Source organism: Vigna angularis, chromosome 7 (genome assembly GCF_016808095.1).
Source record: "Vigna angularis cultivar LongXiaoDou No.4 chromosome 7, ASM1680809v1, whole genome shotgun sequence".
Lineage (NCBI taxonomy): Eukaryota > Viridiplantae > Streptophyta > Magnoliopsida > Fabales > Fabaceae > Vigna > Vigna angularis.
This window is the reverse complement of record NC_068976.1, coordinates 29,291,119-29,313,592: the sequence shown is the minus strand read 5'-3', so window position 1 is coordinate 29,313,592 and position 22,474 is coordinate 29,291,119. Positions and strand designations below refer to the sequence as shown.

Sequence of the window (22,474 nt, the reverse complement as noted above, 5' to 3'; positions counted from 1 at the left end):
ATAACTTTTCAACAAATTAAATTCACACACTAATAATTTTTAATCAGAAGAGGAAAATTTCCATTTTCATAGTCTTTGTCATTCTTCTTTAGGACACTGTCTTCATTCTCACATGTTTAAATACTTTTCCATTTTACCATTCAAATTTTTAAGCACGTTTACCCTTAAAACAAGGACCTTGTCTCTTAATTTTTTCACCTTCAAAATTAGTAGGTTAGAACATTTAAAGGGTATGACTATTCCCACATCACTTTTTCTCCCACTCACTTACCCAACTTTATATATATATATATTTTAATTTTAAAATGAAGCAAATTGCAGTGTTTTGTAAAAGCAGAAAGACAAGTAGATGAACATGGTTTAGTTTTTGGAGGCTCAAGTTTATCCATTAGCATAAAGCAAAAGCAAAAGCATAATAATAAATAATAAATAATAAATAATAATAATAATAATTAACAAATTACTTACATTATCCAGAAAGGCATATATGGTGGGACCCATCTCTCCAGCTTACGTGTTCAACCCTCCCACCAGATCCTTCCACCTGTCCATCCAACTCCACCACGCAACTATAACCAAGAAGGTTCATGAACCGGGACCCACATTTTATCCATTAACATCACGTGATGCCACGTGCCTTCCAGACGGCACCACGCACCGCCGTTTCCCACCGCAAACGGAAATTCTCAATCTGCCCACGCTACACGACATAAAAGGCCCATGCTTTTGTTTTCAACTCGAGGGTGTGTTTGTAATTACGTCTCCCGCTTGACCCAGCTGTCGTGTTTTAAATACGGCGTCGTTTCGTACGCGGCACGTGACAGTCAGCCATTGAAGAAAGAGACGAAACATTGGTTTTCCTCAGCGCCCGCCGTTGCATTGCTCAAGTGTTGCTAAAGGATTTATCATTTCTTGTTCTGAAAATCGGAGTCAAACTCTGCTCGTCGTGTTTGTCATAGCTTCTGTTTGTTTGAATCATCGGCATGGTTCAGCTTATGAGGTCTGATACAGATAATCAATGTCTGAAAAAGGTGAAGATGGAGGTTCAAGATGAAATTCCCCCTCTTCACACCCACAAGCGACCCAAATTGGAAACACCCCCCAAGGTTTAAATTTTCTCCTTTAAATAGTTTTTTTTTTGTCCAATTTTCTGATGCCCATCACCAATTTCGTCTATGGGTAGTTTGTTTCTGTTTTGTTTTCTCTTGATTGAATTTTTTCTTTGGGTTTGAAACAGTGTGATTCTAGTGATGATTCCCTTTCGATTCCACCAACTTCGTATAATCCCTTGGATGAGCCAAGCCCTTTGGGTTTGCGTCTCAAGAAGAGTCCTTCCCTGTTGGATTTGATTCAGATGAGGCTCTCCCAACAAGAGGAGTCCAAGAAGAAAGATCACAAGGTTTCTGCTGCCTCTGCTGCGGCGGATTCTAAACTCAAAGCCTCCAATTTTCCTGGAACCATTTTGAAAATCGGGACCTGGGAGGTATGCTTGGAATTTTGTTGAATAGCATGTAATATGATTAATACAATACAAACAGACATGATGTGATATTGTGATTGATGTGCATATGGTGATTCGTGCAGTACAAGTCTAGATACGAAGGAGACTTGGTGGCGAAGTGTTACTTTGCGAAGCATAAGCTGGTATGGGAAGTCCTTGATGGCTGTCTGAAGAATAAAATTGAGATCCCCTGGTCTGATATCATGGCTCTCAAGGCAAATTACCCTGAGGATGGACCAGGCACGCTCGAAGTAGTGGTAAACCATAAACGATCTCCTTTGTTTTTATTTTGATTGTTATGTTAATTTGACTTGGCATCACAATTATCTGTGGCACTAAGTTGGTGTTCCTTTTGTTGGTTGTAGCTGGCAAGAAGACCTCTGTTTTTTAGAGAGATCAATCCACAGCCAAGGAAGCATACCTTGTGGCAGGCAACATCAGATTTTACTGGTGGACAAGCCAGCCTGAATAGGTACTGTTATATTTTGTATTTGGTCTTCTTTTGGTGGTTTGTTACGTTGACTCCTTGGTGATGGTGATGCAATTCTCTTTATTGTTACAGGAGACATTTCCTGCAGTGTCCACAAGGATTGCTAGGCAAGCATTTTGAGAAGCTCATTCAGTGTGATCCACGTCTCAACTGTCTGAGCCAGCAGCCGGATTTGGTGTTGGATTCTCCATATTTTGATCCCGGAACAAGTTCAATTCACGATCACATTGAAACAAGTGATGGTTTTGATAGAAAAAGCGAGGAGAGAGGTGGGATTTTTGCACTGCAGGATGTAGAGTCAGGATCTGCAGTCCAATCGTCTTCCTCAAAAAGTGAACCTAATCTTGGTAAAGCTGTGGAAAATGTTTCCCAAGAAATTACCTCACCTAGCCCAGGTAATTGCTGCCCAAAATTTTCAATGCCATTTGAATTCAGTATAATGGTAAATGCACTTTTTTGTTTATCCTGGGCTATCCATTAAACTTACACCATAGATATGTTACCCTTATCAATGCGGGTACAAACTTGTAGGGTTTTTCTCATGGTAAAAAGTAAAACTCACAAACTGTACACTACTTAATGGCTATGTTTATCTTAACACTACACAGAAACAAAAGAATCTGAGTTATATTTTATGCTATAACATACGTCTCTTTTTAATATTATGTTCAGCCCCCTCCCTATCATATGTAGTACTATAATGATATAAAGAATATGGTACGTGTTAGTAAACTGTGAATCATATTTTATATTTATTCTGCATGCCTCATGTTATCATCATGCAAATATTATATTAATGCCGTTTGTATCATGTGCAGTGATGAACATCCATGCAATGAAAGATTTCAGGAGTAGAGGAGCTGAAACTTTGAAGTTTCTTAGTAATTTGGATCAGATCAAATTGCCTGGACTTCACCCTTCGATGTCAATGGACGATTTGGTAAGCCACATTGGACATTGCATTTCAGAACAGATGGGATCTGACAATCCCAATTTTGCTGGTGATGGCCAGTATAGCAGATCTATTCTGGAAGAATTTACTCAATACTTGTTCAATGACTCTCAACATGCAACTACCTCTGATGAACAGCGTGTGATGTCAAGGGTGAACTCACTGTATTGTCTTCTGCAGAAGGACCCTTCTACAGCAGAAGACGCGAACACAATGGCCAAAAATGGCAATGGTCTGAGAGATGCAAATGTGATGTCAAGGGTGAACTCACTATACTCCCTTCTGCAGTGTGCAGAGGACACAATGACCAGAAATGGTAATGGTCCGAGGGATGCAGACGTGCTGTCTAGGGTGAACTCACTGTACTGTCTCCTGCAGAAGGATACTGCTGCAGCAGAAGACTCAAACACAATGACCAGAAATGCCAATGGTCTTGATGCAGATGACAGTGGAAAAGTTGGTGTGAGCAACTCCAACTCCACCCAATTGTCCCCAGGCAAAACTAAAGTGGCTGATTTGGAAAGTCAACCTGATGATGCTTCTTGCAAGCAGGGGGGGACTGGCATGTCCAGAAAGGAATCATCTGGCGATTTGCTTCTCAATCTTCCAAGGATCGCATCTCTGCCTCAGTTTTTGTTTCACATGTCTGAGGATTCTGTTCATAAAGTTAGATAATTACCATCTACCTGAACTTGCTAGTTGCAAGAAACCCAAAAGCTATATTATCTATATAGTTTTCAACCGTGTGAATATTGTATCTGCAGTTTTTTGCATGGATTCAGAAATTTACATTGATGATGAATCCTGACAGATGACGGCACAACATGGTATTTTCAGCTAAAAAAAAGTACAAAATAGAATATGTGGAAATTACGCGTGTAACAAAATTCGTCGCCACCTTGGTTTTGTTGATAAATTGTAGCGTAAAATGTTAATGGTAACATGCTCGCAGATGAAAAAGTAATGACTGTGATCTTTATTGAACTGAGATCTTTATTTAACTAAGCCACTTTATGAACTAGGCAAGTATATAAATTACAATAAATTACAATGCTTTTTTATAGTTTAAAAGAGTAACAAGATATAAATTAACAACCACACAGTCACTACAAAGATTTACAATTTTTTTCTTTTTTGAGATAAACGAATAGTTTGCTCATTGCGATTTGATCCATTTGCCCCCAAATATTACTATATGCACTCTAATAACTGCATAGACATTATGACGAACAAAACCTACAAAAAGAATTTGACACACACAAGCACACATAATGTACTATGGTAAACTTCAAGGTTCATCCGGGCCTTCCTCTCCCATTTGTTCTGCCTCTTGTAACATGTTCATGAGCATGTTCACTTGTTCTTGAAGCATTGCATTCTCTCTTTCAACTCGAGCACGTTTGCTTCGTTCATCCACAAGCTGAAGTTGCAAGTGCTCCAAGCAACGTGAGTCCTCCTCCAGTTGTTCATTTAGTCCATCAATTTCCCTGTCCTGTGACAACAACAACAACAATGGCAGAAAGTGAGCAAGTGGCTTGAATTTTAGGCCTATAAGTTAATAATTGTGTCTTGGCTTGGAAATTAAGGGAGCTGAAGAAACTTTGAACCTTTCTGTTCATTTCTTGGATGGCAATCCTTCGCATGCTTTCAACAACATCTACATTGACAAGCTTTCGTTTCTTTCCAATCAACCAGCCCTTAGGATAGTTTGCAGATTCAAAGTCAGGGGGAGGAAGTAAAGACTCAGCCAAGGGTCGTCGGCCATTAACATTCTTTATAGGTTCTAATGGTTCAAACAAGGCCTTTCGACGCTCAGAAACTGGAGTTGTGTTCTGCACCTCCTCACTAGAAGAAGAAGAAGGAGGAGTAGGAGTAGGAGTATCTTCCTGCTTGCTGGGTGGTGTATTAGCAGTATCTTCTGATACCTCTAAATTCCTCCCGCTAGCTGTGGGCAACAAGTTACCATTTTTGTTTTTGGCAGCTCATCATTTACAATGCACGACAAAGTCAAACGTATGGAAAATCTCGTTTGCCAAAGTACTCATGTTCATTGCACTCAACAAACACATCTAATGATACGAGACTAATTACTACATGAATGTTATCCGAGAAATTATTAGGTAGTTGTTACAGAAGATAATAAACTTATCACTCTCTATATATAATATAATGATTTGTGATTGAACTAACAGTATGAATCTATTTTCTGCATAAAGAACAGAGTCCTTTTTTCTCTGCAGACTTTTGGATTGGCTTTGATATAGTTGAGTAGGTATACCAAAAGGAAGATGCCTACTTAAATGCTAACACAAACACATTGAGAACAAAAGAAAAATTACAAAAAGGTAATATTGACAAGCTTAAACGTCCCATCAGTAACAAGAGGAGCATCAACTTGAAATTCAGATATGCAAGGAAAGGAAACCATAATTAAGGCTATTTTGTTATTGTGTAGAGGGTTGGTTGGAGGGTGAGCTGTCATACAGAGAAACGAATGATATGATGATGACTACATAATCTCAACAGCCACATACATTTTCTATTTCCCCTTTTTCCCTACCCTTCACAGAATACAATAAATCATCAGTATTTATATCATCACAGATAAAGCCTTTTACCAAGATGCATAAACTTAGGTGAAATTTATAGAGTTAGTTCTCAATTATGAGGTACTAATCACCTGACAAGTTGCATAACAGTTTTGATCCTTTCATCTTGTTGAATCCATAATTTTAATATTCCATTCTCAAACAAGCTCATTTAGTTTTTGGGGTCAAAAATCAGTTCTTTTTATTTAATAAATTAAGCATAAAAAATTATTATTTTATTTAATAAAAAAACATTATTTTTAGAAGTAAGGAACTGATTGTTATTATTATTACTATTATGATATTTAAAAATGGGATGAGCAAAACTAGGGAGCACAATAGGGGACCAAAGTTGAACTTTACCCTAAAAAACAACAACGTAACATAAAAGTCATACCAACCGCTAAAACCCATTTTACGCTTCCTCTATCTGAAACAGTGGCCAATTTTGCAGAAATCACAGAAACCATAATCAAATAAGGAACTACCATCAGTTCCAAATCATGTAAATACACAAATTTTCCTACTTTATTTTCTTTTCTGTGAAAAAAAAGATAAGAATTGACAGAGGGCATCTAAATATCGAAAAACCCATGCAAAAATCAACAAAACCATTGAATTCTATTTCCAAATCTGAGCAACATGAGACGAAAATGACACAGAAGAGAAAGTAAAGTGCAGCAATTACTAAATTGTTTAGAACAACACTAAGTAACAGACAAGGTAAATTAGGGATGGGTGAAGTTAATTGAGAAAGAAAGAGTTTTTATATAAATAAATATATGTGTATGTATAGATAAATATATAGATATACCTGATCTTCTTCGGGACTTCCAGTAAATGGTAGTTGTGGATACAGGAGAGAAGGCGTTCAAAGCATCATCTATGGCCATCTTCATGTTTTCCATTCAAGAACAAGATATGCTTCAAATTCAGAATTTCAACACATAGTAAGAGAAAGAGAAGCAAAGAAATAGATAGAGAGAAAGATTTTATGTTGTTGTGTTGTTTGTTAAAGGGGCTGTTTGGTTTTTACCTTAATCTTCCCACCATCTAAAAGTCTCGTTTTCCTTGTCCCAAACAACTTACACCGAGATGCTGATAATTGTATGGGACCATCACGATGAGATTCAGCTTTTTCAACGGCTCAGATTTCTTGTTTTGGTGGAAATTTTTATGTCCAAGACTTGACCTTTATATAATTTATTTTATTTATTTATGGTGTGTATTTCTTCACTTCATTGTCTTTATTATTTATTTGTTTTTTTTAAAGGAAAATTGGTTGTCTTCGAATAACATAAAATATTTATTTTTGACGATAATTATTTCTTGTAATTAGTTAAAAAGTATCTCTTGTAATTTGTACTCAGCATCTATGCAGAATATTCTCAGCATTCCTAGGTGGCATCGATATAAACAGAAATTATTGATGTAGTTATTTATTTTCTCTTTGATTTCTTATTTAATTCCATTTTGTTTATTTTTCACGTGTTATTTTTTCTCTCTTCATACCTTTCTCTTAGCATACACACCTACCCAGCGTGAGCGACACGTTCATCGTAGGTATTAACATAGCATATTTTTAATCAACATCAAACTTTGGATCTTCCGAAACCTTATGCCACGCGCCACCGTCACGTGGAATTAAAATATAAATCTTTTATTTATTTTCCATGAGTAACTTGCTTATAAAATATTCATGTTTTATAATATCACAATTTCCTATTTCCTATCTTCGTGGAAGGCTGCCGCTACTGTTGTCAAAGACTCGATGTTGTTCACTGTAAAGGTTTTACCACACTATGCAGTTGTCGAACTTGAAGGCTCTTCCACCCTCGTCGAAGGTTATGAGAACACTTTTCGCTAGAAAGAGAAACAAATCTGCAACTCAAAGGTACGTTTTTCCCTTTCCCTTTCAAAAGAGATCGAAAAATCTTGGCATGGTAGCAATGGAAGAACGAAGGAGAAGAGGGGAAGCAAAACGACGTCGTTGAGGCGGGAGCTAGTCATATAATTTTGCTAATAATCTCACAATGAAGAAATAACGTACCACCATGAGATGACAGTAATTACACACAGAAGGCCACAACAACCTTAGAGGAAGAACATAAATTTAGGCGCTGTTTGCTTTCAATTCTACGCAATTATAGCAGGTTTCACTATGAAAAACCTAATAAGTTTTCTTTCTCAATAATGGATAAATTTCAAGTGTAACAGTTTTGATACTAAAGAACTGATACCCGAAAAACCTTACATACATGAGATCTCAAACAAAGGCCAGGGCCATAATGATCAGTAAATTAATATCGCCACTCACAACAGGGCTACAAATACGTAAATTTACATAACAAACCTCTTTGTATTTCATGGCAAAAACAAACTTCAAAATTTGGTGAAGAACAACACTACTAAAGTCTAAATAAAATAAAACATTGCCTAAGTCAAATTCGAGCCATCATGTTGAGATACAAACATGACCAAGATGATAATCAATTCGCATTTTTTTAGACTTAATCTTCATCTGCGCCTGCAGGTTGCTCTCCTCTCCTTGGACCACCAGCTGGTTTTGCCATGATAATCTGAAGAAAAAAAAAATCATAACTCCCCAACTTTACACTGAGTTAAACAATGATATATGGAAACATCCATATTAAAAACACCTATTTGAAACCTCTAATTTCTCTCTATCTTGTTACATCATATCACTTCTCATATCTACATTTCAAAATTCTAACTTCTTTTCAAGAAAAAATAGACGAAAATATTACATTGAACTTCACATAAGCTGTATATGCATGTGTCAATAATCTTCATGGCATAGGCCTTATAGGCTCATCATCATTGCCATTTATTCCTTAATTGTTTCACTTTGTAAACCTCAAGTTGTCATTACATTACATTCTTTATACTACTTAAACACAAGACACTGCCAGCCTAAAATCCTTAGTACTGCTGTTAAAACTTAACTGTGGAATTAAAAATCAATCCTTTGAATAAACGAGAGTAAATAGTAGCACTCTATTTTGTTGAAATGATACCATACCCTATGGACAACTGTAAATAGCAAAGTATCGGGTGCTCGTGATGTATAAATCAGCTTTTGCACTGAAAATTAATAATATTATGTTGAGCTGGATAAAGTTTTCCACAAACACATACTAAGAAAATAAGATGAATCAAAGTAAAAAGAATCAAACTTCTCCCCAAGTTAAAATCAACATCTTAGAAAGTAAAAGTCTAATTCAACCTAGTAAAATGAAGTTTGCATCCACTATAATTTGGAAAAAATGACAATCAATCTTCGTATACAGTACCTCACTTTCACTCTGGTTAAGGAAATAGGGTACCAAGGCAAAACCATGAATGTGACAGTAAAGTGTTGCATGCAGTGGGCCTAATAACTAATGAAACAATACTAAGCATTCCTGCCTTAAACGAGACACTGCTCGTTAAATGAAAATGGCGCTTGCTACGGTCATGATTGAGCTGGGTGAGAATCAGATAGTTTGATTCTGGAAATTATAGGTCAGAGACGATGGAAGAGACGGGAACTTCTAAATTAATGTGAAAAGCACAATCACCATCACAGCAGTACAAGATCAATCACAAAGAATTGAGGAAATTGTGCCAATTATATCAGTACAAGAGGGTCATGCTAGAGGATGAAATGGATGAAGATTGCAATTGTTCAAGTCAATTCTCTAATCATACAACTCCAACTGCTGAACTATTATAACTAACTATCCCTGTGTTAAACCTTGTGCACTTATGTAAGTACCAAACCAACATTGTTTCAATCTTCATTATTAGATCCCAGGTCAGAATATGGCATCATGGTACCCTATTCTTCATTTTAGTTGCTAGTATACAAAAGCTGCATACTATTAGCACTAGTTATATTTATTAACCATAAAAAACCTGTGTTTCAAAGCTTGTTTCCGTAATTAAAATATGCTTCTGAGGTACATGTGACAGGGGAATCTGGAAATGACCGGCAAAGACATTATCATTAGTTGATTACCTGGTCCACTCGTAGTACAGTGCATGCAGCATCTACAGCATATTTAAGAGCGAAGAGCCTGAACAGAAAAAACAATAAGATGAAACTGGTCTTTCAGGTGATATGAAGATAATTTCTGATTTCATATAATTGTTTCAATCTTAGAAGTTGAAAGAATGCATAAACTCCATCAACGATAGGAGCCCTTAATGTCTACAATTTTTTATTAGACAAAGCTTATCAAGGGAATCTACAAAACAATAGTGAAGAGACAGTTCATTATTCGCTCAAATTTTGGGGTTGCCACCGTATAAAACATGCTGTGTTAGAATATAGCTTACTTAGTCACATGGAGATCCCAAATGCTCAAGGTTGAAACATCCTTACAGCCACCTTCCAAATCAATGCCAACTTTGGCATTTCCAGATGCATGTTCTGCATATAGCGAAGATATGATCTCCATTGCATTTAACCCAGCATTCTCAGCCAAAGTTCTAGGAATCATTTCAAAACTTTCTGCAAATTTTGCTATGGCATACTGATCCAACCTACAGAGCCATTGCAAATGTTTAGTCAATTCCATTAAAATGTCAAATACCAAATAAGCAATGAACAAAATACTTGAGAAAGGAGAAAAAAAAAATGTCTGAGAGATTAACTATCTTTTAGCTTATTCATTCACTTATATGGATTCTTCTATCGGTAAATTACAAAAAGATACAATGATCTCTACACATAGTGCCAGATAGGCAAATACAAAAGATGAGTTCACCTATTCAAACAAGTTAACCCCTTCACAAATGTTAAACAATACTCCTGAAGCATAAAGACATAGCAACTATACCCAGACATTGTAACTATTTCCAAATAATACACAGTAATTGCAGTATTACAAACATTTGGGCTCAAGATAGATTTTAGAACATATTTAATTTATGTTAACCTCAATATTTCCTAATACCTCCAGTTAGAAAAGATATTGAAAAAATTGCATCATACAATATTGAAATAGAGCAAGATATATCCAAGAAGATAACACATTAGTGGTGAATGATCCCAAAGGGCTAGTAGCCAATGAAATGCAAATATATAACAATGAACGTATGTTAAAGCATGTGGTATCTAGACGTAGACAATTTACTAAACAATTTGTCATGGATGTCGCACAAATTCTTTATAACCAGTTGCTCATGGAACTTAACATAATAAAACCTTACATTTATTTAAAACAAAAATTAGAAAAATAATAATAGTTTACAGTTCTTTTACCCACTCGTGCATCTCTTCAATATAGAACTTGTTTAGAGGTGCCTTAAAAGATACAAAGAATTCAGCAAATGATATAAAATATTTAGAAAATAATAATAGGATATTTATAGCCCTATACGAGATAATTAATAGCATTACCAAAAGCCAAAGTCACACAAATAAATTCATCAGGTAATTAGTATGAATGGAAGAAGGATGTGTGTGAACAACCCACATAAATGTATCCCCAAAAATTATAATCATTGTTTGAAAGTGAAAAGGAAAATAAAAAGTACCCTGTCTCCCCGAAGGAAAAATCTTTCACCCGTTTAGCTAACTCAATTTCTGTGGCTGCAGCGCCAGGTACAATTCTGCTATCCCTGCACATGGCCTAATACATAATTGCGTGGAAAAGGATTAATCCATATTCCAATAAGCTAAAGCATTCAACTGTTTTTAAAAAAGTGCCTCCAAACAATTAATCCATATTTCAATTAGCTCAAACATTAAATTGTTTTTAAAAGAAATGCCTCCAATAAGATGTAATAAGCAATATTAATCCTGAGATTTGCAGGCATGCAGACCTGAGTTTACAAGATTGATAGAAGGTCTTAAAAAAGTGTAATTTAAGTCCAACTCAACCTCAAAAAATTAGCTTATAAGGTGACATTTGCACCCACTTGTATTGTATGCTATAATTTGGTCTTATATCCACTTGATATGGGATTTCCATCATAGGGAAATAACAGAAAATTACTTCTTCAAGATCATGCAAAATTTCAGAACATTAGAAATTACCTTGTAAGTGTTCACTCCATCATCCACTGCTCTTTCAAGATCATCTAGTATACTTTCAGTACTTCCTCGTAGAACAATAGTGGCCACAGAATTTCCACCCTCTTCATTTTTTACAACAGTCACCTGCATATCAATATAAGAGGAAGTTGCCTGTCATACTTAGACATGGGAAGAACAAAAGAATCAAGCCAATCAATTAAGTGCACACCATAGTTGGAATAAACCAGTGTATTTTCCATTGTCAATGCATAGCATATTTTCTCATAAACTAATATAAACAAGAAACGTGAAACAAAGAAGACAGCAGAGCTCATTCAGGTTTGAACATACCCTGACACCACCAATTTCTTGAACTGAAACAGAATCCACATATCCAAGATCATCTGGATTCGGTTGGCTGAGTTTCAACTATAACAGGAAAATAAAATTGATTAGACAGAAAGTATAAAACATATTTACATAACCAAATAAGCAAAAACACAAACCATAGCAACAGAACCAGTTGTTCTGCAAAATCGTCGTAGTTCAAACTTTGAGCTGATTTTCAGAACCATAAGCCTATATGCAATAATATTTAAGTTAGAAAACAATCTAGACTTGAATACTTATAATGTTCATATTAATTCAATAGCGAGAAACAACTAAAACAATCCAAAAGGGATAAAAGACTTCACACACTTGTAACGCTCACAGAAATGCAAAGCCATCTCTCCAACTGCTCCTCCACTGACAATCACTTTGGCACCAGAATCTGCTACTGCCTTGATGAGCTCCTCTATTTTAGCCTCTTCAGTTTTTGAATAATTTTCCAGCTATATAAATAAAAAAGAGAGAAAATCCATTTATCAAAGCATCAAATAATATAGGAAAACAAAACATTAGAAAAATCAGGGTGTATAAAATCCCAAGGATCCTTTAGCAGTACAGCCTCAGGTATAATAAATAAAACCATTTCCTATTACAGAAGAAGTTGAGAATAAAAAAAAAAAACAGATTATCCTAAAAGTTACTGCCAAATTGTCTTACAGATTTAAATTTAAACATTAAATTGTTTCCAATAAAAAAATCTAGCCACAAATCACTTCAAAACATATCAGCATGAGAAAAATGGATGAAGGAACAATTTGAGAAACTCAATGCTAGTATGCATTAAGTTATAACAATTTGAATCAGGCATTGACCAAGTACAACAGACCTTTTAGGATTTTTATATGTTTTAAGTTATAACAATTAGAAGAATATGTAAAACCAATAAAGCATAACCAAACCCAAAAAATCATGATAAATGAACATAGAAAACTCAGCAGCAATGTGACCAAACAAAATAGAGCCTTCCAAATTATCAGCGGAGAAAACTTATACTTGGTAAAAAGAAACAATAACACAAGTTTACGGTTGTTATTACTGCATTAAGATTTAGCTATAGTACCCAACCAATATCCACTTCCAACCTTCTCATTTTGGACACAGTTAGATCTCCAGCTTATAACATTAGACACATTATATGCAAACAATTAAAAGAACATATCTACATAAAACAGTAAGTAGAAGACAGTGATCAAATCCAAACTCTAGTCATTTTGACATACCTGCTCCGCTGAATGTATGAGGACAGTTCCTTTAGTCTCAGTTGCTGATGTATCAACACCACCGGCAAACACAGCAACCTTAAACAATACAGATAAAAGAACTCAGCACAAGACAGTATGAAAATTTGCCAATATTTTTTCATTGGCAGAAAAGGATTGATATCTTGTGTATATCAAATATACTCAATGTAGAAGATTATAGAAAAAGATCTTGCTACATGATGACAGGAAAATATGCATCTCAACAAAAAGTGAGAGAACAAATAACTTCATTGAAATTAGTAGAGCTTCAATGTTGAAGCATATAATTGCAACAGGCCTGACACCACCAATCATATTAGTAGGTAATACTCAGTTAAATAATCTCAAAATGAGCCACTCCATACTTACATTAAATCACTTTTTAGAAAAGGTAAGTATGTGAAGCCTTTCAAAATTACAAACCCATATACAGTTTAAATTTTAAAGCCCGACATGATCCCAAAAGGGATATGACTATATACTATGTAGTCATAGGACTTTGTTCAACATGCCCTAGAACACTACTAAAGAAAGTGCTTTCATAAATTCACATTAAAGACCTGCCAAAACGTTTGGACAAAGTAAAAAACCATCGGAAGCTAAAAATAGCATTGAAAACTCCACACACAAATTTTAAACAATGCAGAATATAAAAAATATAAATCTAATTCTAAGACTTTTATAAATGCAGTAACAACTCAATAATTTAACCTCAAGTTATAGCAGTTCTTCCATCTTCTCAACTTGGCTTACTATGATGGTTTCTATTGTTGTTTCCTTTTTTAATTATTTTTAACATGTTAATAATGCTCAAGTCCTCTCACCCTATTTGTTTTCTCTTGGCCCTCTAACATTTAAACACCCAAACACTTAGTCCTTTTCATTAACAAATGCATCCAAATCCAATTCCACTAATAACTTTGTCAACACTGTCAATGACTCTGCCTTCTTGCCACTAATCTTATGGCATACAGACTTGATGTTCATAAAAATCAGGCTAATCTCAGGCAAGAGTATGCCTTGTACTGGAATGGAGAACCATTTTGTTTGGAGATATTGGAATGGAGTATCATTAGTAGAGGAGATTCAAAACTGATATAAACATGAAGTTGGGGTGTGATAAACAGTGGCCTTCTAAACATTGAAGTAAGTCAAGTAGAGATGAGGTTTGGAGAAGTATGGATTCATTCTTAGGAGATATGGATGAAGGACGCTTCAGGTAGACCTCTATAGTAACATAATTGCATCTAAGACAAAAATATTTTGTTAGAATGAAAGGTAGTTGGGTTAATTAGGTCCTTGTTTCTTACCATAGAAGAAGAAAAACTCGTGCAATTTGCTACTTAGCACATACAACTTAAAATGCAGTATCTGATTTCTGCTATCAAGTTCAAATCAAATTCAATAATGCCCTCTTGTAGTGAAAATTATAAAAGAAATGTAGCGACAGCAAATGAAAACAACAAAGATGAGTAAAATAAAAAAATGGAAAGGAAGGAAAACCATGTGGAGGCATCGTAATTAGACTTTGTTTCAAGATGTCAACAATGGCCTCTTTCAAAGATAGATTAGATCATTACACTTTAGTAAAAGAGTGATTAAAATATTGTTTCAGTTGATTATTGAATTCCACCGAAATACGACAGTCACACATAACCGTATCACTGTGCAAATCTATAACTTCTATGAAAAGATTTTCTAATGGAGATTGTGTTTTGAATTGCTGCAAAGGGCTTGATTGTGTAGTTCACAGCAGTGTTGGAATGGGTTGTTTATATCTACTATATGCGAGAAATTAGTTTTTCTGGTTCAATGAAATACCAATATTTCAATGGGTTTTCTGGTTTAACCCTCGAGTGTAGCACACCCCTGTTTCAAATTCTTTTGTCGTAGAATGGACAAATTGTTGAACATTCTAAAGAGGGAGATCAACATGAAACCATGTTAAGCTAAATTAGAAGACAACATAACCTCATTAACAGAGCTATTAATTAGGGGTGTTAGAATGTTGCCTGGACCTAACAGAATTAACTTGTTAAACATTTTAAACTTTAAAGCAAGGACAAAAATAAAACAAAAAACCGTTGGAGAACAAAACCAAAACAAAAAAATCGAGTCAGACAATTAAGGTACTAATTTCACCTTTTTTTTCTTGCAGTCATGCATAATTATGTGAGAGAATATGTTGAAGATGATAAAAATAGACTAAAGCTAAAATGAAGTCCTCACATATTACTCAGGTCAGGCTAAAAGTATAGGCTTCCAACTAATCAAAATATCAAATTAAGGAACCAATGAAGAGCACACGCACAAGCAAACCTGAAAGCTTGGCTTAAAATCATCTAGCATAGAGTATGGAAAAATGGCAATGATAAGATAGTTTTGAAGGATCTAATTCACAACAAATGAATTTATAGGAGACTCACCGATAAAACTAAAATAATTCAACACAGAGAAAGCTCACCTTTGCCTTCTCTGCTTGCTTTACAGTCCCAACAGCATCACTCTTCAACACCATTCCCCGAACTACTGTGCTGTTATGCAAGCCCCCACCCAAGAGCTTTGCAACGCGAATGTTGTCCACATTAAAGTTTGCTGGGTTTTTCGGACATACTTGGATGCATGCCTATTTTCCAAACGAAGGTCAGACTGTAAACAGTATTATCCTACCAAAGCAATTTATCATAGTAAAATGGATTCGGATGCACTCACATCAGCAACAAGTGAGCATATGGTATTTTCTAGACCAAACTGCTTGCTAGCAACCGCTGCTTTCATTCGAGAAACAATTTGCTCCTTATCACGAACATCCATAGTCTCCGAACCTTCCTCAACCAGATCATCCAATATTTGAACAGTCTGAAACATGACAAGGAATTAGAGCGAGAGAAAGCAGCAACATCAATACAATATTTAAAGAAGAATCACTATAGCTCCCATAAAAACCAAAAAACCTTGTTGATTGCTTTAGTGTATCCACTGATTATCTCGCTCGGATGCAAACCCATCCTGATAAGTTCCTCAGCACCCTGCAGGAGCTCCCCAGCAAATGAAATAGTTAAGTTAGCTCCATCCCCAATCTCCTCTTGTTGAGCCTTCCCAGCCAAAACCAAAATCTTGGCAGCAGGATGCTGAACTTCAAGTTCGTTCACAATTGTCGCAGCGTCATTCGTGACAAAAAGCTTGTCCAAATGATTTATAACCATCTTATTCATACCTGAAGCAGATCAAACAAAATATTACAAATAATATAAATCTATCCAGTCAAACCCTTCCTTCAGTTAACAACAACCAGCAACAGGTTCATACACGAACAAACAAAAAACTTTCCCAGAATCCAAAATGAAAATCTCCTTAGTAAACGAAAAACAGAAACTTCTCTTTCTCAAGCCACCTCGTTACATTTACTCTTAGCACGGCATCCGTATAAACGCTAGATCCGCAACCATGAAAACGTACACATACCCACATTATAAAAATCCAAACTTTTGGAATCTGAGGGTGCAACACCCACTCGGGGTCAGTTAAAAAACGTAAAAACGAAAAAGGGTAAGCGCGATCGTTACCATTGGGACCAAGGGAAGTTCGAGTTATAGTGGATAGTTGTTTGCAGGCGTCGATGTTCTTGAGAACCGCCTCATCTAGACCAGAAAGGTGTTTGTGGCCTTCCTTGAGCATGGATTGAATCCCATAGGGTTGAATGTTAAAACCCATGTTCTTGCAATTTGAGAATACCCTAACCCTAAAACCCTAGAAATTAGGGGTGGGCAAACTGCACTTGCACTGTATTATAACCAATTATAGTTAATTATATAATAATTCAAGGAAAAACTCAGGTGCGTCCTCCTCCGGCTCCCGCCTCAATGACGTCGTTTTGCTCCCCCTCTTCTCCTTCGTTCTTCCACTGCTACTATGCCAAGGTTTTTCAATCTCTTTTGAAAGGGAAAGGGAAAAACGTATTGCAGATTTGCTTCTCTTTGCAGCGAGAAGTGTTCTCAGAATCTTCGACGACGGTGGAAGAGCCTTCAACAGTTCGACAATGGCAGAGTGTGGCAAAGCCTTCGATACTGTGTCCAGTCCTAACCCTAACCCTAACCCTTGGAGGAACCGTGATATTATAAAACATGAATATTTTATAAGCAAGTTACTCATGGAAAATAAATAAAAGATTTATATTTTAATTCCACGTGACGGTGGCGCGTGGCATAAGGTTTCGGAAGATCCAAAGTTTGATGTTGATTAAAAATATGCTATGTTAATACCTACGATGAACGTGTCGCTCACGCTGGGTAGGTGTGTATGCTAAGAGAAAGGTATGAAGAGAGAAAAAATAACACGTGAAAAATAAACAAAATGGAATTAAATAAGAAATCAAAGAGAAAATAAATAACTACATCAATAATTTCTGTTTATATCGATGCCACCTAGGAATGCTGAGAATATTCTGCATAGATGCTGAGTACAAATTACAAGAGATACTTTTTAACTAATTACAAGAAATAATTATCGTCAAAAATAAATATTTTATGTTATTTAAGTGTAAAATAAATACTGATTATCAGTTCTTGTACTGGCAATGTCTGTACTTTCAATTTTAATGAACCGAAAGTATAGTAATTAATGAACCGAAAGTATAGCAGTTAACATGGTAATCTTATGTAAAGCTGTAAAATTCTACGCAAATTTAACTTTTGTCAACACCCATTTTGTTCTGTTAAATAAATTTATTTAAAAAAATAAAAATTATAAAAATAGAAAAAAATATATTTTCAATTAATGGTACGAAAGATAAATGACGAAATAATTTTTTTAAAAATTTTCACACTTTAATTTTAACATAAAAAATATAAAATAAAATAAAAAAAGTGATAATAAAATAAAATAGTTTATTTTGTTTTTAATCTTTTTTATGAGTCTAAATGTTGAAAGTTTGTATATATATAATTATCTTATTCTTTATTTTTTACTCCTCACAAAACATATTATATTTCAAAATCATCGATTTTGATTCTAAGAGGATTAGAAGCAACGTTAGATACAATTATTATTTCTTTTATCGTTATACATTTGTGTTAATTCTATTTTATAGCACTCAAGTACCATTTTATCCTCTCCTATTAAGTCTTTTCTCAATTAACATTACCATTGTTATTAGTATTATTAGGAGTATGATTTTATACTCATGTAGTGACTAAAAATCTCCTATTCGAGTTATTTAATTTCTTTTCTCAATTAATTTAATATCGTAGTCCTTTTTTTCTATAACATATTGGTCATTTCATAATTCGTCTGATCATTAATGTTTAAAGTATTAGTAGTTATTCTTGTATTAAGTGTTTCATCCTCTAACTTCCTATAAAATGCGTAAGAGAAACTCCTATCAAGAACTCTGAAAAATAAATATTTATATGAACTTTCTACATAGGGACATATTTTCTTATTACTATATATTATACATTTTTCTGGATTATATGGATAGTTTAAAAACGTAAAAGAGCCTCTCCCTAACACAATATTATATTAATTATGATTTAACCATCTCTACCCACTTTATTCTTTTTTAATATTCTTAGAAACATTTATTTTAAATTTTGTCATATATAACAATGTTTTTTCTAAACGAGCCTGGGACTTTCAGTATTTGACTGGGCTTATCGATATCACGCACTGGGGCTTCTGTTTTCTTCCTGCACCTCCAATTTCTAACTGCACTATGAACTTTTACAAAAACAAAATCTGAAAATTCATATCTTATGGTTATATTTCAATACTTTTTTCTTTTGACTTCATCAAACTCTTTTTCTCATGATTTTTTTTTCAAATAAAATTAATCTTAAAATTCATTTAAGCAAAAAATTAATTATAATTATAATTATTTCTAATAAAAATAAACAATTATAATCATAATTGACTTTTAAAATAAACCATTTTTCAAAATTTTCTACATCACACACTTGTTGTACCTATTATTCTCTTGTCAAATCCTTGTTTCCACTTTACTGTAAAGCATTTTGCCTAATCAAGAACTTAAGAAATCTATGAATAAATTGTCCAAACCCCACCACAGATACATCTTAATTTCACCATTAAAACAAAAGAAACCTGTTCATACTAAAACATATATAAATGAGTCTGGTGCACTATGTTTGAATCATCAGCACTTATATTTTCTACTGCAACCTTAAATTTTTTCCTTTATAAATAAAAGGTAAACAAAAATAAAAATTTATAACTGCACCCTGCAATTCTTTTCCAACTGCAGAGAATCCTAGCCACTGAGTAACCTTATCTGTATGCATACTTTAATTCAAATTGAGACTTTTTCTTATTCTGTCTGCAGAAAATAGTTCTTTTCTTACATCTCACTTCTCAATCTCTTTTCCAAAAGTATTCTTTCTAAGAGAATCTTGTTCAAAACATTACCAGACATTAAATATTAACAACCTTTAGAAATTCAAATTCAAACCTCAATTTGTGATGTTCTAGCTCTTTCTATAAATACCTTAACCATCTCAAAGCAACATAACTAAAAACCTATAGTGCTATAGGCTTTGAACATTGTTCAACAAAAATCCCAAGATGAAGGTGAGATTTTTTGCTTTGTTCTTACTCATTTCAGGTATTCAAGCCATATCAACCTCATACTTCAACACTTCAGAAGATAAGGGCCTCATCCAGAGCAATGGAGAAGCACAACAACTTCTTGGTATTATTCTTCTGTCTTTCAAACAACCATAAACTGATGTGATTCAGCCATTCTTTTCTTTCACTTTTATACTAATGTTAATGTTATCAAATGCTGTTAGGAAAATGACACGTAATTAGAATAATCTGAATTTACTTCTGTATGTACTATATATATCAACCAGACACTTACCATTTATAGAGTTACATCTTAGGTTTTCATCTCTAAGATCATAAACTCGTCCATTAAGACATCATTATTAAATAATCACTGCATTAAACTACTCCCTTATACAAAATTCTTAAACAAATAAATCACTCTTTTAATTCTATTACATTTAAGTTGATCCTAAGAATTGTTATACAGGAGAGTTGCATGAAAGCATAAAAGAGTCAACAAGTGTGAAATACCAAGTTGAAGATAGGAAAGAAGAAGCAATTGATACTACAAGAAAAACACAAGGTGGAGGAAGTTCAGGAAGTAGCGGAAGACCAGGAAATGGAGGCAGTTCAGATGTTACTCGCAGGCCACGTCCAAGTTCTGCAACATCACAACCTCATTTTTCTGTCTCAGTGTTTATTCTTTCTGTAAATTTGGCTTCTGTCATATTGTTCTTCTTCCACTATGTCTGATGGATGTAATCCATGCACAAATAATTAAGTTGATGCCGATATGACAAGGTTGAAAATCTCAGCTTTTGCTGATAAGTGGGAATAAATAATGGAACTCATTTCACTTTTTCATTTTTGAATTACAAACTGTTTACTGAATTCATCAATGTTCATTGCTGATTAATATTCTATTATGATGTATTCTAGAAGCTGAATGAAAAGTTTATGTACATTAACACTTCCTGGCTTAGCTATATTCTGTTGAAATGAATTAACATGATGGAGAATAATGTTGGAGAAAAACATTACTTTATTCCATATTCTTGCTAACACTAAATGACATTGTGCATCTTTTTTCACTGTCTTCCAAAACTTTGCCATAAAGATTAGATCTGCACTTCAACTTTTGAAATTGTGAAAGTAAAAAGGGAACATATACCTTTTTTTTTTACAGCAAGGAGTATATGTACCTTATTAAAAGGTTGTTACTTTTTAAAATATAAAATTAAATGTACATAATAATAGGTAACCTCTTAATTTCTATTTTTAGTTATTACTGTTAATAAGATAGTATAAATTATTAGTTTAATTAAGTTTCAAGTACATTTTCAGTTGAATCTTTATTAAATCCTTTTTATTTATTGTGGATTACTTATTTAAATTGATTTTCATTAATTTTGCATTTAATTTTACATGTATGATGTACCTTTGATAATTAACACTGTTACATATATATCTTTTATGTTTTACAAAGATAATCCTTAGCTTTTAAAATGATTACACATGAATGTTCTTTTTTCTTAAATGTTGTACAAGTTATTCGTGTAACATGCATTATCACATAGCATTCCCTATATTTTACAAAGCGAACACATTGTCTCATCTTCTTGCTACAATGTTAAATATGGATCTTGCACGTTTAAAATATTGTTCAAATTTATGTATAACAAGTTTTAAAACTACTGAGACCATTTACCTAACATATGACAATAGGGAAAATCTCACTCAAAAATACCTAATACAAATTTATGGCAACCACCTTGACTAGGTTGGGCCAAAGCTAGGAGATGTTCATGAATGAGTGTTTTTTTGGATGAATGGTCCAAAAATGTGGTGATAAATGGTTCAAGGATGATGAGTTAGGGTATGGATGGGGTAGAAGCTTAAAGCCTCTAGGAGATATGGTGGTGGTGATGTAGTGTTTGGTGGCTCCAAGAGAGGTTAGGCCAACTCAAAGAGAGAGGTGACTAGAAGGACCTCTAGGGTTGTTCTAGTCTTGATCAAGGAAGAATATGACCATATTTTGACAGCATAACATTACTTAATTTCAAGATGAAATACAAGGGTGGAGACACCTCTATTTTATAGGCGAAGGGTGTCTCCTTCTAACCCTAAAAACACGATCTCCTACCTTTGCTCTCATTGGCCAAAAATGAGGTCTTCTAAGGAGTGGACAAGTGTCCACAAATCCTCTCAAATGATGGGAAGACATGTGACCACTCACAAAACACAATCATCTCCATTTCTAGAGTGCCATGTGGCCACTACTAAAAGCAAAAACTCTTCACTCCCAAGGTGCCTTGTGACTACCTTTTAAAAAGTAAATCCTCTCCAATGGAAGCATGACACATGGCACACACTTTTCACTTGGTTTAGATGTCTAACTTTAAGGAAAATCATATGCTACTTAGGTCTTAATACAAGCCATAATCAAACCTACACTACATGGCCAAATACAAGGCCTAAATAAACCTACATTACTCTTCAATCCATGCTCCATGATGGCTCCAAAGGTGGCCCACAAGGTAGAGTTGATATGTCATCTTCATGGATGACTTCCACTTGAAAGTGCTTGACCATGGCTAGGGGATTTGTCATCATTCCCCCCTCTTAAAAAGGACTTGCCCTCAAATCTTCAACATGGAACAAGGCAAACTTTCTTATCTTCTTTGGAGTTTTGTGTGCTTCTCCACCAAGGTCAAATACTTATT

The 22,474-nt window shown here is 34.5% G+C and overlaps 4 protein-coding genes across 8 annotated transcripts; 2 read left to right on the top strand and 2 right to left on the bottom strand.

The window, feature by feature from the left end:
* The first annotated feature begins 744 nt into the window (after positions 1 to 744).
* LOC108338116 (uncharacterized) lies at positions 745 to 3,753 on the top strand. 2 transcript variants are annotated; one of them, XM_017574832.2, is made up of 7 exons: positions 816 to 1,106; positions 1,238 to 1,483; positions 1,585 to 1,758; positions 1,867 to 1,973; positions 2,064 to 2,386; positions 2,810 to 2,931; positions 3,124 to 3,753. In XM_017574832.2, the coding sequence occupies exons 1-7, from the start codon at positions 984 to 986 to the stop codon at positions 3,616 to 3,618; spliced, it is 1,590 nt and encodes a 529-aa protein (XP_017430321.1). In that variant the 5' UTR covers positions 816 to 983; the 3' UTR covers positions 3,619 to 3,753. The 2 variants fall into 2 exon arrangements, with proteins under 2 accessions (XP_017430320.1, XP_017430321.1); XM_017574831.2 differs by having other exon boundaries at positions 745 to 1,106; positions 2,810 to 3,753.
* A 305-nt stretch (positions 3,754 to 4,058) lies between these two features.
* Positions 4,059 to 6,707, bottom strand: LOC108338117 (protein HEADING DATE REPRESSOR 1). Of its 4 annotated transcripts, none has more exons than XM_017574834.2 (4): positions 6,568 to 6,707; positions 6,346 to 6,455; positions 4,551 to 4,924; positions 4,059 to 4,435 (listed from the first exon to the last, which is right to left on the bottom strand). In XM_017574834.2, the coding sequence occupies exons 2-4, from the start codon at positions 6,437 to 6,439 to the stop codon at positions 4,232 to 4,234; spliced, it is 672 nt and encodes a 223-aa protein (XP_017430323.1). In that variant the 5' UTR covers positions 6,440 to 6,455; positions 6,568 to 6,707; the 3' UTR covers positions 4,059 to 4,231. The 4 variants fall into 4 exon arrangements, with proteins under 4 accessions (XP_017430323.1, XP_052736740.1, XP_017430322.1 ...); XM_052880780.1 differs by having other exon boundaries at positions 4,551 to 4,888; positions 6,568 to 6,705; XM_017574833.2 differs by lacking the exon at positions 6,568 to 6,707 and having other exon boundaries at positions 6,346 to 6,557.
* A 1,058-nt stretch (positions 6,708 to 7,765) lies between these two features.
* LOC108338137 (T-complex protein 1 subunit theta) lies at positions 7,766 to 17,312 on the bottom strand. The gene is made up of 13 exons (XM_017574863.2): positions 16,754 to 17,312; positions 16,142 to 16,404; positions 15,900 to 16,046; positions 15,652 to 15,813; positions 13,167 to 13,244; positions 12,256 to 12,389; positions 12,063 to 12,135; positions 11,908 to 11,985; positions 11,578 to 11,700; positions 11,076 to 11,170; positions 9,873 to 10,079; positions 9,553 to 9,610; positions 7,766 to 8,110 (listed from the first exon to the last, which is right to left on the bottom strand). Exons 1-13 carry the CDS (start codon positions 16,899 to 16,901, stop codon positions 8,042 to 8,044), a joined length of 1,635 nt encoding a protein of 544 aa, XP_017430352.1. The 5' UTR covers positions 16,902 to 17,312; the 3' UTR covers positions 7,766 to 8,041.
* Positions 17,313 to 19,654: 2,342 nt separating this feature from the next.
* On the top strand, positions 19,655 to 20,615 carry LOC108337720 (uncharacterized). Its single transcript, XM_017574295.2, has 2 exons — positions 19,655 to 19,893; positions 20,239 to 20,615. The coding sequence occupies exons 1-2, from the start codon at positions 19,767 to 19,769 to the stop codon at positions 20,502 to 20,504; spliced, it is 393 nt and encodes a 130-aa protein (XP_017429784.1). The 5' UTR covers positions 19,655 to 19,766; the 3' UTR covers positions 20,505 to 20,615.
* The last annotated feature ends 1,859 nt before the right edge of the window (positions 20,616 to 22,474 follow it).